This window comes from Myxocyprinus asiaticus, chromosome 12, assembly GCF_019703515.2.
Source record: "Myxocyprinus asiaticus isolate MX2 ecotype Aquarium Trade chromosome 12, UBuf_Myxa_2, whole genome shotgun sequence".
Classification (NCBI taxonomy): Eukaryota; Metazoa; Chordata; class Actinopteri; order Cypriniformes; family Catostomidae; genus Myxocyprinus; species Myxocyprinus asiaticus.
In genome coordinates this window covers 19,591,908-19,611,360 of record NC_059355.1, presented here as the reverse complement: position 1 = coordinate 19,611,360, position 19,453 = coordinate 19,591,908, and the positions used below count along the sequence as shown (strand labels likewise).

Here is a 19,453-nt window from a genome sequence, read left to right as displayed (position 1 = left end):
TTGAGCCACTGGGAGGCGCCCAGCTGAAAAGCCGTTACCGGCCAGTACACTGTCAGAGCCAAAGCTTCAGATTTAGACCAGTTCACTCTGTATCTTGAGAACTTAGAAAAGGAATTAATAATTCTATGGAGGCAAGGCATAGATCTAGTAGGGTCAGAGACAAATAATAAAATATAATTTGTGTAAAACAAAAGCTTATGTGCCACACTTCCTGCCATCACCCCTGGAAAATCCTCCTCCTTTCTTATCGTGGCTGCTAATGGTTCCAGGGCAAGAAAGAACAATAATGGGGAAAGAGGGCAACCCTGCCGGGTGCCCCTATCCAGAATAAAATAATCTGAAATTAATCACTTCGTTTGAACCACCGCTACCGGGTTTCTATAAAGTAACTTGATCCACCTAATAAAACTATTACCGAATTTGTATTGATTCCATACAACTTAAAATGACATAACAGAAAATGTGGAATCAAATTATATAAAATTATAACCCTTCCCCCCCGAACATCCCCCCCACCACACCTGACATAAACATGCACCCCAGTGGTCAAAAGTTAAACTGACAATGAAACATAAATAAAACATAAAAAGTATACTTCCAAAAAACAATAAGGTTGCACACACACATTTAAAACTACAAACCTTTCTCCACTGCCCCTCCCCGAGAGCCTTCTAAAAAGGCTAAATAGCTGCCCCATTTTTTATTAAACAAACCCAGGTACCCATACATTTCCAAAATCTTAAAAAGATAATCCCATTCTACCATATCAAACGCCTTTTCGGCATCAACCGAGATAGCAGCGACCGGAGTCTGATCGTTCACCACTGCCCACATGATATTAATGAAACTCCTAATGTTATCAGAAGAGTTATGGCCTTGAATAAACCTCACCTGATCTATATGTATAAGAGATGTCGTAACTTTACTTAATCGGTTAGCCAACATTTTTGACAATATTTTAACTTTTAGCTGGATCAGGGAAATTGGACGGTAACTCTTACACTCACTTGGATCTTTGTGCTTTTTAAGAGCCAAACTGATCATGGTTGTTGGAAGCTTTCCATTCTTTAATGACTCTGTATAAACTTCTAGCAAAAGTGGAGCCAGTTCTGTAGCACAAGATCTAAAAAATTCAGCGGCAAAGCCAGCTGGCCCCGGAGCCTTGCCTGTAGGCAAGGCCTTAATTACCTCGCCAAGGTCCTCTAAGTTTATCTCAGAATCAAGAGAATTTTTTTGCTCAGCCGTCAGTTTAGGAACTTCTAATGGTTCCACAAAGTTTCTATTATCCTCTTCAGTAGATGAAGACATGGAACTTTAAAGATCAAGATAGAATTCTTAAAAGCATTATTAATATCAATAGCCGAAGTAAATATTTCACCACCAGCAGATTTCACTGAGGGAATGGTAAAAAAAAGACTCTCTCTGTTTTATATATCTAGCCAGAGTTTCTCTACCTTATCCCCTGACTCAAAGTATGACTATCTTGCCCTGAATAGCCAAAACTCCACCTTCCGCAACAAAATAGTATTATATCTGTATTTCAATCGGGTCAATTCTCTGAGGCCATTAGATGACATTCGGTGCTTCAGCTCTGCTTCGGCACTTTTAATATTCCCTTCTAATTCCACGATTTCTTGTGCTTTGGACCTGGAAAGGCACGCCAGAGTGTCAGAGTGGAGAGAGAGACCAGAGCCACCACCTGAAGCTGTTTGTGTGTTTGGCCATCAAGAGCCCTTTTTGTTTAAGTTTTATTAAGACTGAGAGAGAGTAATAAAACCTTCACCTTTGACTGTTCGCTGTCTCCTGACTCCTCCTTTGCCCAGAACTCAGAGATCTTGCTACAGTGGTGCCGAAAACCCGGCTTTGGAGGAGTACACCGTTATGGAGTCCTCACCGCTGGGCGAAGTCTTCAAAACCCTCGCCAGCATCCAGCAGACTCAACACCAGGCCCTCATGGACATATGCCTAGAGCCGGAACAACGTTTCAAAGTCCTGCTCCAGGCACAAGTGGAGGACCGGCAGGTGCTCCGGAGCCTGATCGCCAGAGAGGGGGCTGGTGATGCAACCTCCCCGGAACCCACCCCACCCGCGGCCCTAATGAAAATGGGGCCGGACGATGACCAGGAGACCTTTCTGGACCTCTTTGAGAATATGGAGGAGGTCTGGACATGGACTCCTGACCAGTGGGTGGCCCGGCTATGGCCCTTACTCTCCGGGGAGGTGCAGCTGGCTGCACTACAACTTCCCACCGACAGCCTCCTCAATTATCAACATCTCAAGAAGGCCATCCAGCAACGGGTTGGTCGTAGCCCCAAACAAAGCCATCAGCTCTTTTGGTCTCTGAGTTTCGGGAAGCACGACCGCCCATTTGCTTTTGCTCAGAAGCTCTGGGATGCCTGCTGGAAATGGTTGCTGGCGGAGGGAACCCGCGGCGTCGTGGATGTAGTCGACCTGGTGTTACTGGAGCAGTTCGTCGCCCAGCTTCCACGAGGAATGTCCGAGTGGGTCCAATGCCACTGCCCGGAGGAGACCGTCCAGCTGGCAGAGGACTACATGGTGGCATTTCCAGGAGGCAGCGATCAAGTTTTTTTTCAGTTGGCCTGGATTTAATAATTTATTGAGGGTATTGTGTGTGTATGGGTCCTGCAAAATAGTGTGATGCTATGGCAGAGGAGGTGGTGCCAGGGCCGTCGACATCTGCTCCGCGTCAGGATGCTCCCTCTGGAGCAGTCGCGTGACGAGTCCCTCAAGCACGCCTTTGACCAGGTGAAAGTAATTGATGGTCAACAGCTCCAGCCTAATGTTGCGCTCACATACCCATACTTTTCTATTATTAAAGAGCGGTTGTATCAAGTGACGCAGGGCACTCAGACCAAAGAGAATACAATGCAGCTATTAGTACCAAAGAGCCATTGGGAAACACTTTTCCAGGTGGTTCATTATAACCCAAAGGCTGGCCACTTAGCTCACGAAAAAACTTTGAACGGCATAATGGCCCGTTTCTTTTGGCCGGGCATTCACGGCGACGTACGCAAATGGTGTGCGGCATGCTGTGAATGCCAGTTGGTGAATCCGCTGGCCACCCCAAAAGCGCCTCGTTGATCGAGATCCCCTTCGAGAGAATTGGCATGGACCTCGTCAGACCATTAGAGCAGAATGCACATGGGCATCGCTTTGTACTACTTCTGGTGGACTATGCAAAGCGATATCCAGAAGCAGTGTCTCTTCGCAACATCTCAGCACGTTGTGTTGCGGAGGCACTCTTCAAAATTATCTCCCGAGTGGGGATTCCAAAAGAAATCCTCACTGACCAAGGCACAACATTCATGTCATGTACACTACGTAAACTGTATCAATTATTAGGCATTAAGTCAATTCACACCAGTGTTTATCACCTGCAAACCGACGGGTTGGTCAAACGATTTAATAAGAACTTGAAAAACATCATTTGTAAGTTCGTACACGAAGACGCTAAAAATTGGGATACGTGGCTCGAACCCCTGTTATTTGCAGTACGAGCGGTCCTGTAAGCCTTCACAGGGTTTTCCCATTTGAGCTACTGTTTGGGCGTCAGCCGCGCGGCGTGCTTGATGTCATACGGGAAGCTTGGGAGGAAGGATCTTTGAATAGAAAAAAACAAATTCAATACGTTCTTCACCATAGAGCAAAACTCCACACTTTGGGGCAGGTAACACAGGAGAATTTACTCCAAGCGCAAGAACGTCAACGCCGACTGTACGACGACTACGGGAATTCGCACAGGGAGATAAAGTGCTTGTATTGCTGCCCACTTTGAGCTCCAAATTACTCACCAAGTGGCAAGGACCCTTTGAGGTCACACGACGAGTTGGAGATCTCGAGGGGCACGTCAAATCTACCACCTCAACCTCCGCAAACCATGGAGGGAGGTGGTGCCTGTAGCCTTGGCGATGGTAGTTCTGGAGAGGGCAGAGCTCGGGCCAGAGATATCTCCTAAATCAAATTCATTCATCCCGGTTCCTTGCGGAGACCACCTCTCACTGTCGCAGCTTACAGACATTGCCCGGTTGCAAGCGGAATTTGCGGAGGTGTTTTCACCTCTTTCCGGTCGCACGAACCTTATAGAGCACCATACTGATACCTCCCTGGGGGTAGTGGTTCGTAGCCGCCCCATCGTCTTCCTGAGCACAAGAAAAAGATTGTTCAGGAAGAATTAGAGGCAATGCTTGAAATGGGCGAATACAAGAGTCGCACAGCAATTGGGCCAGCCCGGTAGTTCTGGTACTAAAAGGCGATGGCTCGGTCCGGTTCTGTGTTGACTACCGGAAAGTGAACGCGGTGTCCATATTTAACACTTATCCAATGCCGCAAATTGACGAGTTACTCGATCGGTTGGGCGCGGCTCAATTTTACTCGACGCTGGACTTAACAAATGTTTATTGGCAGATTCCTTTAAGTCCAATATCCCGAGAAAGAACGGCTTTTTCCACACCGTTCTGATTACACCAATTCGTGACGCTTCCATTCAGTTTGTTCGGGGCCACGGCCACATTTCAGCGCCTCATGGACAAGATCCTGAGACCGCACACGGCATATGCCAGCGCATATCTGGACGATATTATCATTTATAGTATTGATTGGCGGTGGCATATGCAACATCTGAGGGCTGTCCTGAGAGCGCTGCAGCAGGTGGGACTCACCAACCCGAAGAAGTGCACAATTGGGTGGGTGGAAGTTAGGTATCTGGGGTTCTACTTGGGTCACAGGCAGGTGCGAAAACAGGTTAACAAAACCACAGCGATAGCAGCCTGACGACCAAGACCAAAAAGGAGGTAAGGCAGTTTTTGGGGCTGGCTGGCTACTACCGGAGGTTTGTGCCTAGTTATTCTGATGTCACCAGCCCGCTGACTGATCCGGTCCAGTGGATAGAGTCGTGCCAACAGGCTTTCCTTAAGGTAAAGTCCACACTGTGTGGGGGGCCGCTTTTGCATGCACCTGACTTCTCTCTCTCCCCTTTATTTTGCAGGGCACAGTGCTCTCACAGGAGGTGGTAGGGGAGGAATGGCCAGTGCTATTTATTAGTCACAAGCTCTCCTTCAGGGAGACAAAGTATAGTACCATCGAGAAGGAGTGTCTTGCGATTAAGTGGGCTGTTCTTACTCTCCGCTACTACCTTCTGGGGCGGGCCTTCACCCTCTGTTCCGATCACGCTCCTCTGCAGTGGCTCCACCATGTGAAGGATACTAACGCGTGGATCACCCATTGGTATCTGGCTCTTCAGCCCATTAAATTTGAAGTGGTCCACAGACCGGGGGCGCAGGTGGTCATGGCTGAATTTCTCTCCAGAAATGGGGGGGAGTAGGCAGGCCGGATGTTGCCCTGGCCTGAGTCGGCGATGGGGGTATGTGGCATGGGGGGCGTGGTCATGTGTCGGTCTGTGGGAGAGGGAGAGCACTAAGGCTCGTCACCTGGGCCGTAATTATCTCTAACACCTGTCTCTCATTATAGTGATGGCGGAGGGACACCTGAAAAGGCATGCCAGAGCATCAGAGTGTAGAGAGAGCCCAGAGCCACCACCTGAAGCTGTTTGTGTGTTTGGCCATCAAGAGCCCTTTTTGTTTAAGATTTATTAAGACTGAGAGAGAGTAATAAAACACTCACCTTTGACTGATCGCTGTCTCCTGACTCCTCCTTTGCCCAGAACTCAGAGATCTTGCTACAAAGTCCCTCTAGGAACTTCACCTTATCCTGTCCCTCTACTCCCTAAGGAACTCCGATGATACGGACATTATTCCGCCGGCCATGGCTCTCCATGTCCTCCATCTTCTCCCAGACACGCTCCAAATCCACCTTGGTTGCTAGTGGATTAGCAGATAATTCCCTCTCCGATGATTCCAGGTAATCAATCCGTTTCTCGACATCCCACACTCTTGTAACCACATCAGTGAACTTCGGGACAGGATCGACGTATCACAGCAAGATCCTCCAAGTCAGCAACGACCTTTGTCAGCATTGCCGCATGTTCAGCATCTCTCGCCGCATTTCCCGCACCTCCCCAACTAAGTCGACTCCCAGGCTTGCGGCCTGCTTGGGGGGTGTCAGCTTGGGCATGTAAGTGTCTTTTAATGTCTCCAGAGCCTGAGGATTTTGAATTCTTTGACATATTGTCCTCCTAGAACAGTTATGGAACGGAGTATATCGAATCTTACCGGTTTATGTGATTAAAAGTATTAAAACTAGCAAAGTGCGCAGAGCTTGTCATTCACATGTCCGATCCTCAAATTGCGTAATGTGACTCCCCGGTCCCTGGGGTTTTAAACCTACAACATTTCAGTTACCAGTCTAGATCAAAACTTAGCTTTGAGTAAGCTTGTCATGCATTTAGAAAGTTAGTCAGCAAGGACAGAAATGAACCAGGGCTCGCAGCAAAATTGCCACTGAAAGTGTCAAAAATGTCCCAAATATTTACAATGTGGTGACAAAATGCCCCTAAAGTGAATTCCTCTGTTTTTAATCTGTTATCTAAAATTTGATATTTTATAATGCTCTATTGGTTTAGTATGTGTTGCTAAGTGGATTAAAAAAAATTATATACTGTCGAGTCACATGACACCGTGCGAGGTTTGGACATATGAACGGCGAGCTCTGCGCACTTTGCTGGTTTTAATACTTTTTATGTCATAAACTGGTGAGATTCAATACACCCTGATCCTTAACTGTTCTAGGAATACAACATGTCAAAGAATTCAAAATCCTCAGACTCTGGAGACATTAAAAGACACTTACGTGCTCAAGCTGATGCCCCTGACAGGGCTGCGGACCAGGGAGCCAATTTGGCAGGAGAAGTGAGGGAAATTCGGTGAGAATTGTTGAACTTGTTGGCAATGCTGATGAAGGTCGTTGCTGACTTGGAGGATCTTGTTGTAATACGTCAATCGATCACTGCCTTGGAGACGAAATTCACTGAGGTGGTTACAAGAGTGGGAGATGTCAAGAAATGGATTGATTAACTGGAGTCATCAGAGAGGGAATTAGCTGCTAAACTGTTAGCCAAGGCATATTTGGAGTGCATCAGGGAAAAGTTGGAGGATATGGAAAATCGTAGTCGCTGGAATAATGTCCAGATTGTTGGAATTCCTGAGGCCAAAGAAGTTCGGGATATGGTGAAATTCCTGGACGGGCTCCTTCCGAGTCTGCTTGACATAACAGTCAAGTGAGCTCACAGGGTTCCGGCTCGGCAATCTGCTGAGGGAGATAGGCCCCGATCAATTCTGGCCAAATTTCTGAGATCATCTGATAAAAATCTCATGTTACGCGAGGCGAGGAGTAAAGGAAGGCTTTCTTGGAAGAACCACAGCATTTTCTTGTTCCCGACAAGAGAGAAACGTGATCGTTTCAAGGAATGCAAGAAACTCTTACATCAACGGAAGGTCGCATTTTGCACTGATGTTCCCGGCCAAATTGAGAATAGATGCTAAGGATGGCCATAAAATATTTACATGTCCCCAACAAGCAATGTCCTTCATAAAGTCAATGGACTGAGTAAGTTATTTTGTGGAACTCATGTTGCAGCCAAGTGGACCGACTCACTGAACATTCACTTGACCGTTCGAGGAAACTGAACTGAACCATTATAACTCCCTAAACAGACAATTGAGCAAAATAATTATCTTGATTCTGAGATAACCTTGGAAGAGCTTGTCGAGATAATTAAGGCCTTGCCTACAGGCAAAGCTCTGGGGCCAGATGGCTTTGTCACTGAGTTTTTGAGATCTTATGCTACAGAATTGGCTCCACTTTTGCTAGAAGTTTATATGGAATCATTAAAGAATGGAAAGCTTCCAACAACCATGATGCAAGCCTGGAGCAGTCTGATTCTTAAAAAGGACAAAGATCCAAGTGAGTTTAAGAGTTACCATCCAGTTTTTCTGATCCAGCTAGACGTTAAAATATTGTCAAAAATGTTGGCTAACTGATTAAAGTTATGACATCACTTATACATATAGATTAGGTGGGGTTTATTCTGGGAAATAGCTACTCTGATAACATTAGGCGTTTCATCAATAATATGCGGTCAGTGGTGAATGATCAGACTCCAGTCGCTGCCATCTCACTTGATGCCAAAAAGGCGTTTGATATGGAAGAATGGGATTATCTTTTTAAGATTGTGGTAATGTGCGGGTTTGGGAATACATTTATTGGATGGATTAAATTACTTTATAGACACCCGGTAGTGGCGGTACAAACAAATAGATTAATTTCAGATTATTTTACTCTGGACAGGGGCACCTGGCAGGGTTGCCCTCTTTCCCCATTATTGTTCTGTCTTGCCCTGGAACCATTAGCCGCAATGATAAGAATGGAGGATGATTTTCCAGGGGTGATGGCGGGAGGTGTGGCACATAAACTTTTGCTTTACGCAGATGATATTTTATCATTTGTCTCCGACCCTACTAGATCTATGCCTTGCCTCCACAGAATTATTATTATTGACTCGGGATACAGAGTCAATTGGTCTAAATCCGAAGCTTTGGCTCTAACAGCGTACTGCCCGGTAACGGCTTTTAAGCCGGGCGACTTTCAGTGGCCCAAACAGGGCATTAAGTATTTGAGTATTTTATTCCCATCAAATTTGTGTGATTTAGTTAGTTAATTTTGAGCCTTTAATATTAAGGTTTTCGAGCGATGTGGCAGGTGGGCTTCATTAAATATATCTATGATTGGGAAGGTTAATTAAAACGAATTGTATTCCAAAATTCAACTACCTGCTATAGTTTCTCCCTATATATGTCCCCCTCTCTTATTTCAAGCAATTTGACAGCATAGCAAAGTCCTTCATTTGGAATGGTAAACGTCCCAGATTACATTTCATTAAGCTGCATAGGCCGATTGACAAAGATGGGCTAGGCCTACCCAAGATTTTGTTTTATTATTATGCGTTCGGTCTCAGACATTTGGGTCATTGGTCGCTTCCACATGAGAGAGCCCCTCCCTGGTTTTGTATTGAACAGGAAGTTCTTGCCCTTATTTCGCCATTGCAAAGCCTTTCTATCAAACTAACCGGAGAAGTTAAGTTACATCCCGTTATCTCGCATTTGCACTCGGTATGGACAAAGGTGTCCAGAGTGTTTAATTCAGACATTTATTTAAATGTTGCCACAAGCATATGGCTGAACCCTAAATTATGTATTAATAAGTCCCCTTTCTGCTGGTCAGAGTGGATTGTGAGGGGGGTTACTACACTCAGTGACTTATATGAGAGTGGAGTGTTGAGATCCTTTGAAAATCTGGTTCAACATTTTGGGATTCCCAGATGCACCACCTGCTTTGTACTATTTTTGGGAGTAGCATTCACCCCTCTAAAGCGGCAGACACTCTGGGAGTGGTGATTATTGCTTTTGGAAAAGGTCATGAGGCATCAGTGTATTATTCCCTGCTAATTCAGAGTATGGGGGACGGAGCTTTAACTTCTATCAAAAGATTATGGGAGAAAGATTTAAACTTGGTATTGGAGGAGGGAGTGTGGGCTAGGATTCTAAAAAACGTCAAGTCAGCATCTAGAGATGCAAGGGTGAGCCTTATGCAATTCAAGATTTTACATTGACTCTACTGGACTCCCTTTAGATTGTATAGGCTTGGTCTTAAAGACACACCCACCTGCTGGCGATGCCAATCAGAGGATGGAGACACAACCCATGTCTTTTGGTGGTGTGTTAAGATCCAAGAATTTTGGTTGAAGGTTCAGAGTTTTGTGTGTGATGTATTGGGCACTCGGGTTTCATTTTGCCCCAGACTCTGTATTTTGGGTGATGGGGCGGTCATTGATGTAGAGAATAAACACAAAGAGTTGGGTCCTAACCAGTGTCATGATCGCCAGACAGATGGTTTTAAGGGGATGGAGGTCAGTTGGAGCACCCCTATTTCAGGAGTGGTGCTCGGAGATGGGGAGGGTGGCGGCTTTTGAAGAAGGGTCATCTAGAAGACTGGGGAAATTAGACATGTTTGTGGGGAAATGGGGCAGATATCTGGTGCTTTTGGAGGGCTCTCGGGGAGAGGCAGTTGAGAGAGAGTTGTAGTTGTTAATATGTGTGATTATTATATATACTCTATGTATGTATATACAGTTGTGCTCAAAAGTTTGCATACCCTGGCAGAAATTGTGAAAATATTACTGATCATGCAAAAAAACTTTTATTCTTTTAAGGATAGTGATCATATGAAGCCATTTATTATCACATAGATGTTTGGCTCCTTTTTAAATCATAATGATAACAGAAATCACCCAAATGGCTCTGATTAAAAGTTTACATACCTTTGAATGTTTGGTCTTGTTACAGACACACAAGGTGACACACACAGGTTTAAATGGCAATTAAAGGTTAATTTCCCACACCTGTGGCTTTTTAAATTGCAATTAGTGTCTGAGTATAAATAGTCAATGAGTTTGTTAGCTCTCACATGGATGCACTGAGCAGGCTAGATACTGAGCCAAGGGGAGCAGAAAACATCCGTCAAAAGACCTGCGTAACAAGGTAATGGAACTTTATAAAGTTGGAAAAGGATATAAAAAGATATCCAAAACCTTGAAAATGCCAGTCAGTACTGTTCAATCACTTATTAAGGTTCAATCACTTATTAAGAAGTGGAAAATTCAGGGATCTCTTGATACCAAGCCAAGGTCAGGTAGACCAAGAAAGATTTCAGCCACAACTGCCAGAAGAACTGTTCGGGATACAAACAAAAACCCACAGGTAACCTCAGGAGAAATACAGGCTGCTCTGGAAAAAGACGGTGTGGTTTTTTCAAGGAGCACACAATACGATGATACTTGAACAAAAATGAGCTGCATGGTCGAGTTGCCACAAAAAAGCCCAGTTACAATATGCCCGACAACACCTTGACACGCCTCACAGCTTCTGGCACACTGTAATTTGGAGTGACGAGACCAAAATAGAGCTTTATGGTCACAACCATAAGCGCTATGTTTGGAGACGGGTCAACAAGGCCTATAGTGAAAAGAATACCATCCCCACTGTGAAGCATGGTAGTGGCTCACTGATGTTTTGGGGGTGTGTGAGCTCTAAAGGCTCTAAGAATCTTGTGAAAATTGATAGCAAGATGAATGCAGCATGTTATCAGAAAATACTGGCAGACAATTTGCATTCTTCTGCACGAAAGCTGCGCATGGGAAGCTCTTGGACTTTCCAGCACGACAATGACCCTAAGCACAAGGCCAAGTTGACCCTCCAGTGGTTACAGCAGAAAAAGATGAAGGTTCTGGAGTGGCCATCACAGTCTCCTGACCTTAATATCATCGAGCCACTCTAGGGAGATCTCAAACGTGCGGTTCATGCAAGACGACCAAAGACTTTGCATGACCTGGAGGCATTTTGCCAAGACGAATGGGCAGCTATACCACCTGCAAGAATTTGGGGCCTCATAGACAACTATACAAAAGATTGCACGCTGTCATCGATGCTAAAGGGGGCAATACATAGTATTAAGAACTAAGGGTATGCAGACTTTTGAACAGGGGTCATTTAATTTTTTTCTTTGTTGCCATGTTTTGTTTTATGATTGTGCCATTCTGTTATAACCTACAGTTGAATATGAATCCCATAAGAAATAAAAGAAATGTGTTTTGCCTGCTCACTCATGTTTTCTTTAAAAATGGTACATATATTACCAATTCTCCAAACTTTTGAGCACAACTGTACACACACATATATATATATATATATATATATATATATATATATATATATATATATATATATATATATATATATATATTATACATTTTTGTGTGTGTGTGTGTGTGTGTGTGTGTGTGTGTGTGTGTGTCTATAACCATGTATGACCACTGAGATGTTGTTGAGGGCCAGGGTGGGGTTGGGGATTGGGAGGGGGAGAGGTAATAGTGGGGGGTAAATATGATTCTGTGTATATATGTTTTGTTTTTCTGTGTTTAATATATAAATCAATAAAAAAAATAATAATAAAATAAAAAATACTCATCAGCAATAACATCAAAATCTATGATGGTAAACAGTAGACAGTTGTATAATCTAACAAAGATATCTTGTGCATTATTTACAGAGAATTGTGTATTTTGTCTTGATTTGATTAGTTAGAGTAAAAGTGTTCCAGATTAAGAGTTTATTTTGATTAAATAATTCAAATAAGGTATTTGACGTTTATGGGCTGCACATTGTCTGTTTTTTATTGTAAGTAAAAAAATTAAAAAAGCCCTCATAAAGATAAAAATGCCCATGAAAATGATTTCCAGGTGGCAAAATTAAAAACTTGTGACACTGCTCAAAAGTAAGATGAGAATTGGCTCACCACTGAAGCCTGAAGGCTCAATGCTGGGCTGGCGGCCGGTTATCTTCGTGTAAAGAGTGGGGTAATGGATCATCAGACTCTCGAGTAAAGCCATGGCTCCATTGCGGCCCTGCAGACGCAATAGGTCCAGCATATAACCTGCAGAAGGAGATTTGCTTTTCAGACAAATCATCATCATAAATTACGTACATGATTAGCATATTTGCCAATATGATTCTATACAATCTATCAACTCTCTCTCTGTTCCTCTCTCCCTTTATTTTCTTCTCATATCAGCATGCTCTGATCCAGCTGACCTCTTAATCTGAATTTTTCTGAAAGATAAACCACTCAACCTTCTGTACCTGCTCATTTTCATCTCTGCTCATCTAATCCCAAAACAAAGATCAAGTTTAGCTTTTGAATGTAAAAAAATCTATATATATATTTCACTTCACTTGCTTAGTGTGAGTCTGAATCTTATCTATTGTAAATTAGCTCTACTTCATAATCCTTCTTCCTATCATACTCTAGTATATTTCCAGCCTCTCCCCCCAATTCCCATGAGTGTCATGAGAGTCATGAGTGTCTTACTGGTCCTCATACTGCGGTTGGTGAGTCTGAGACAGCTGAGTATCTCATCCTCGTCCAGGTCTGTAAGCACACGTGCCTGCCGCAGGTAAGGGATGAGTAAACAGGGACGGACACCAAGAGAGATGGCATGACGGTTGTCGTTGATTAGATCCCATAATTCCACTTCTTCCAGATCTTTCAGGTCCAGACTGTTTAGGACACTCTCAGTCATGCTGAAATTCCCAAATCAGACCCACTGCTATATAATACAAACACAGAGAATTTAACAAATGCTGAAAAAACTACATTTATTCAAAACAAACACACAGGCATAAACACAGCGAGAGCAGAAGTGAAATGAGAAATGAGGAGTGAGATTGTCAAGGAGTTAAAATAAATCTCCTCCCCTTCACACCCCACAGGTGCCTGAATGAGGAAACCTGAAAGACAAGGAGAGGTTTTACCAACAACACATACACACAAACACAGAGCACGTTGTGTGGATTTTCCCCAAAATAATAATAATAAAAAAACAAGCACACATTATTTCAAACTAAATTTGAAGATGTCTACAATTTGTTGATTCCTAAGGGGATTGGCTGAATTAGATGAGGTAGTAGTGTGGTTTGGATTACCATTTACTGTATCTCTTAAGAAATATAGTTTTTATTCACATAGCAACCCACAACACACATTCACCCAATTTTCTTGTGTGATACATGTGTTCCTGGCATGATTTCATTAATGAAAGCATGCTTTTCCTATCTAAAGCAAATAAAACAGACTGTGCACAGGTTCAAAGTCCAGCAGGAAAAAAGGAAATGAAAGAGGGATTTTGTAATTATAGGAAATTGCAGGTCACATGCAAACACACCACTTACATCCTTGGCTAATAATAATCTGACTCTGCAGAGGTGTGATGGGCAATATGTGCTTATGTCTGTTATCACTTTAATAACAGTATGTGACTCGCATCTAATGTATCACTGTCATTAGAATGTGAGAAAGTCCTGTCAAGTTGTCTGTCAAAAAAAAAAAAAAAAAAAAAAAAGGAACTAAAAATAACAAGGTAAAACACCTACATTGGTTCGGTAAGATGACAAGGTCTGTATATGCATGGTGCCATGCAAAACATTAAAATTATTGTATAAAGATGGTATGAAGAAGTAAAAACTTGTAGCTCTAAAGCATGCACAAGGATCCACATTTGGCATATTGTTCTAGTAATTATAACAAGAAATATTAAGTTGTTTTGATTGTTTATGGCAAGTAAAACAGTTCAAGAACAGTTCACATTTCTTTTGAGTTTGTGATAGCATTTCTATTATGTGACTGCAATAAACCTGTTTACAGAAAAAGTACCTCCTAAAAACCTGCTAGCAAACCACTGAAAATAAATAAGCAAAGCTTACCCAGTGTCGAAACCCCTATGACTCTATAATTTCTGTGGAACAATTTTTTTTTTATTTGTAGCAGAATGTCCAAGCTGCCCTTTTCCAGAGATAGTGATTCAGTCATATGACTTCTGAAGATTAGGAAGTCACCTGTGTGAACTTAAAAGGGAATTCAGTACAGTTATGCTCAATCAACTGCATTTGTGGCATAATGTTGATTACAAAAAAAAAAAATCATTTTGACTCGTCCAGGGGCGTAGATTCCAGTAGACTGGAAGTATGCAAAACGAGTTGTCGCGTAAATTGAGTAGTTGGTGATTAGGCATTGGTAAATGGAGCATTTACACAACATTAACGCTTTAGAGGTTTGTTAATGATTGCTCAAGTTTAAAAGACTAAGTTCATATTATTTGCATCATTGTTTGATTACATTAAAGTTTTGAATATTTGTATGTAATAATAAAGCATGTTAAATAAGCTTGTGTTGATATTTGTCTATGAATCTGAGCATGCTTTGATAAAGTCTATGAGTAAAACATTGTGAGTTCAATGGAGGTGTTAAAGGTGTCCATAGAAATAATTTGTTGTTTGTTTGTTTTGTTTTTTGGCTTATGTGGGTATATCACAGTCAGTGAGGAGCAGGGTGCTGATAGCAACCAGGCAGGCTTTTCAGATAAGCAGGTATAAATTACAATTTTCTGATAGGGAAGTATGTTTGATATGATACACAATGTACTTATTTAAGAATATGCTATAAAAGTGAATTTTAATTTATCTGTGAATTGATTTGAACTGTTATGCACTGTGAAATGTATTGAAATGAAACATAATAATTTGAACATAAATGCTTGGGCACTTGTAGTCCTATTGTTGCTATTATTTTAGCCTAATGATAAATTTCACTTATTATTATTCATTTCCCAATGTTTATGGAATGCTAATTATTGTAATAGTACTAAATCAGATAGATAGATAGACAGACAGACAGACATACAGATAGATAGATATAATTTTTTTAAAAAGGGATTTTTTGGGGGATAAATTCAAATTAATTTTATTAATTATTGTTAATTATTGAAAAAGCTTACCGTTTAGTTATTTGATTATGAGACATCACAATGGTTCTTGCTGGTGCATTGTTATAATTCTTTTCTGTACATATCGAAATAGAAAGAATGCTGTACTGACAGCACTGAGATTATAATGATCTCAAAACAAACATGAATGACAGGAAATGGATGAATATGGATGATGAGAATATTTTCAGATGTTTTTACTTAACAAGCATTTAATCATAATTTTATATTTGTTCATGATACATATTATGCAGGACTGCAACTCAGTAATGTAATAAGTGTATAATCTGCCAACTCTAAATCAATACACATACAGTATATCAAAGGGGAAGCAAAGCCTGTATGAATGAGTTAGGCAGTCACTGCCCAGGTCTGACTAAAGGGCAGGGTGCAAGCCTGAAACCAGACACTTCTAGAACGGTAAATAAATTCTGTGCAACATTTATGTGTTAAATTAGTCTACTCTACACTCCAACATCACTGGAAAAAATCTTCCAACTTCCTTGTAAAAATGTAGGATACAGAAAACCTTGGTGATGAAATTGTTTAAAAGAGATTTTATTTAGGATACTCCATCACAAAGCTGTTTAAAGCAAATATGGCTGCAACTGTGTTTATACTGATACAGGAACATTGCAATCTAAATGGTCTTTCATGCTGTAGCTTAACAGATTGTGTATAAAAAGTTCCTGGCTGTTACCTGCTCAGCAGATTGCTTGAATGTCGACTCACCTCTTCACAAATGCACACAGGGCCTTCGAGACTCTCTCCCACCCTCTCTTAATTTTTCATGTAATCAATCATACCTTATACTGATTAAGAGTCCTACTACTTTCAAACATATATGTACATACACATATGTCTTGTATTTTATGTATAAATATTTCTGTGGTCACTGGCTGTTCTGAAGTCCATGGTCTACATGTCCTGCCATTGTGAGGTTAATCCTGTGGAGGGCGCTGTGGTGCTCAGGGTGCTCTTGAGTCAAATGATGAAGAATAGAGCTGACCTGAGATCAGAGCACATAGATGAAAATTGATGGTATTAGCATCATAAGTCGAAACTATATATCAGGGGTGCTCACACTTTTATGGCATGAGATCTACTTTTTCATAATGCTATTACAGTAAGATCTCCCATGCACAATTTAAATATACATTGTAGGCAGTCTTATCATGATACCATTTCTGCAATCAGAACCAATAGCCTACCATTGAAATTGGATGATTCTTGATACAAAAACTAATACTTACTAATTTGTTAATTGGGTAAACATTGTTTCAAGTTCAAGTAATTATTCAAGCAAGGAACCAGTCAGTAATAAAATAAGAACAAAGAAAAAAAATTAAGTGCTTAAAATTTCTAACAGCAGTGTCAAGTATTCAAGTAAACATTCTTACATTCTCATGAATTACAAGTCTTTACTTTATGATTATAATACAGTAATAATTTATTTTAAAGCTAAAGTTATCCAGCCAAGAGCAATGAATGGTTTTCTTGTTTTCTTGTTATTGTTGTTAATATTAATGACACAGACAGTTGCAGGGCTATCAGGCTGCATTTACACTGCAAGTCCTAATGCACAGATCCGATATTTTGATTCATACCCTCTTTTTTGTCCCCAGTGTTTCCCATTAATTACCTAGACTGTGTTGTCCCGCAACAGTTTCATAATGAACCGAAAATATTTTTAGATCTCTAACGTTGTATTTTGCTATTTGTAATGTTAACTAATCAAGTTGAAGTAACGCTACTGTTTTAAGCTAAAAGATAATAAATCTGTATTAAAGGCCCCCACGCATGAAGTATGGACTTTTCAAGCCAATAAACGATGTCCTGAGATCACCTATCAAGTTCTACAGTTCCCTTACGACTCAGTACACTCAACATTGCATAGTAACGCATAAGGGGAGGCCATCGGCTAGTCCATGGGTAACCTGGCAGTTCTGGATCTACATATATGGCTGACCCTCACAGAAATGAGTGATAACGAAAAAGCCACTCTGTTGGATGCTACAGTGTCTACAGCCGGCCTTTTTGGCAGTTCTGTGAATAAGTTTGCTGAGCGTTATGTCGCGACTCAGCAGCAGTCACAGGCTATGAGATACTTTATGCCCAAACAGAGTTTATCACAGCCTGTTCACCCTCACTCTGTTTCAAGCCAGCACCTGACTAAAAGCCCCATACCTCCTGCCTCACCGGCACCTGCATATTAGAATGCACAGCAAAGCGCTCCTGACGGGCACAACCCTTTGAAGTGGAAAGCAGAGCCTGCGGTTCCCTCCGAGTCTGCTCTAAAAAAGGCTCGATTGGAGACACAAAACACTGTTCCCAATCTCCCCACTACTGTTTGCCAGGAAAGTAATATTGTTGTTCACAATATTGTTCAAAATGTTGTTTCTGTGTCTTGCACTCAAATAAATGCAATAAAAGTGCAAAAGAATACAGCATTTGTTTGCAAATGCACAAGATGCTCACACATTCTCAAAAAAGAGCCCTTTTCCTCTTCAAAGCACACACATTATGCGCAACCGCTTCCCTATAGTGAGCGTCACATCATATCATACAGTGAGCAAACCAAATTACCCTCTGTCCCATTATGCGGATGCATGGCGAGCCCTAACGGGTATTTCAGAATAGGTGCAAAAAACGATCGAACATGGTTATACGATCCAATTTGGATGCTGGCCACCCCGTTGCAACGCGTTCTGTCTTCCACGGTTTCACCCGAGGACGCGCCAGTGTTACGAGCCGAAATCTCATCGTGAAAAACGCAGTACGGATTGTGCCAAATTATCAAGCACAAAAAGGGGTTTACAGCCATTATTTTCTTGTTCCAAAGAAAGACAGTGGAGTTCAGCCAATCCTGGATCTGAGACATTTAAAATCGCGCACTCACAAAGTGCCCATTCAAGATGATAACTCAGAAAGGGATCTTATCGCATGTACGCCCACACGATTGGTTTGCGTCAACAGATCTGAAGGATGCATCCTTTCATATCCAAATTGTATGACATCACAGGATGTTTTTGAGATTGCATCACTATATCCCGCCACTGTATAGCTGCTTTAGCACCATGGACAGCTCCTGCATATTACCAGTGAAGTGTCGCGCTGGAGCAAGTTGTCACGCGGCGCCTAGAGCTATCGGCTGTATTTCTAGCCTTAAAGGCTTTTCAGTCAGAAATAGCAAACTGTCATGTCCTGGTTTGCTCAGATACCTTGGCATATATAAACCGCCAAGGCAGAATTCAGGAGACTTCCTCCTCAAACTGTATTGAGGATTTGGGAAATATTCGGCAAAGCAGAAATCGATCTATTTGCCTCAGTGGAGAATACCCACTGTCCCCTCTGGTACTCGAAGTCCCAAGTTGTCAGGCGGAAAATGGTGACCATGGATGCTTCCAACACAGGTTGGGGGGGTGGTGTGCAATGGACGCCCGACTTTCGGCACCTGGATAGGTGTGAGGAGGGCATGGCACATCAGCTGCCTAGAGCTATCGGCTGTATTTCTAGTCTTAAAGGCTTTTCAGTCAGAAATAGCGAGCTGTCATATCCTGGTTTGCTCAGACAACATGACAGTTGTGGCATATATAAACCGCCAAGGCGGAATTCATTCACCACCACTGTTGAGACTGACGCGTCGCCTCCTCCTATGGAGTGAGCATCATCTCCTCTCCCTGAGAGCGACATATGTCCCAGGCCGCCTGAATTATGGCGCAGGCCTACTGTCACGCCATGGGGTGATGCTGGGCGAATGGAGACTTCATCCTCAAACTGTATTGAGGATTTGGGAAATATTCGGCAAAGCGGAAATCGATCTATTTGCCTCAGTGGAGAATGCCCACTGTCCCCTCTGGTACTCAGAAGTCCCAAGCCCCACTGGGAACGGTCGCAAATGGCTAGCGGAATGCAAATATGCATTTCCCCTTGTATGCCTGATTCATTCTGTCAAATGAAAAGTCTGAGAGGACAAGGAAACGGTTCTATTAGTTGCGCCGAATTGATGGCTATGCTGTACAGCTCGCCATTGGAAACACTACTGACGAGGAATATCCTCTCTCAGGCGCAAGGCACAATGTGGCATCCCCAGCCCCAGCTGTGGAA

The 19,453-nt window shown here is 42.3% G+C and overlaps 2 protein-coding genes across 5 annotated transcripts in view; both read right to left on the bottom strand.

Moving 5' to 3' along the window:
- Positions 1-13,108, bottom strand: part of card14 (caspase recruitment domain family, member 14) — a 69,279-nt gene extending 56,171 nt beyond the window's left edge. For all 4 annotated transcript variants that reach the window (XR_007898616.1, XM_051712034.1, XM_051712035.1 and 1 more), the window contains exons 1-2: positions 12,898-13,108; positions 12,325-12,462 (exon numbers count right to left, since the gene is read on the bottom strand). Coding sequence is in view for 3 of the 4 variants with exons in the window: in XM_051712034.1 (XP_051567994.1) it covers positions 12,325-12,462; positions 12,898-13,108 (349 nt within the window). In the remaining variant the exon portion in view is untranslated. The remainder of the gene's footprint in view (positions 1-12,324; positions 12,463-12,897) is intronic.
- A 2,571-nt stretch (positions 13,109-15,679) lies between these two features.
- The window catches only part of ccdc40 (coiled-coil domain containing 40), a 54,727-nt gene continuing 50,953 nt past the window's right edge, over positions 15,680-19,453 (bottom strand). The window contains exon 19 of the mRNA XM_051712038.1: positions 15,680-16,355. Coding sequence (XP_051567998.1) covers positions 16,239-16,355 — 117 coding nt within the window. The 3' untranslated portion in view covers positions 15,680-16,238. The remainder of the gene's footprint in view (positions 16,356-19,453) is intronic.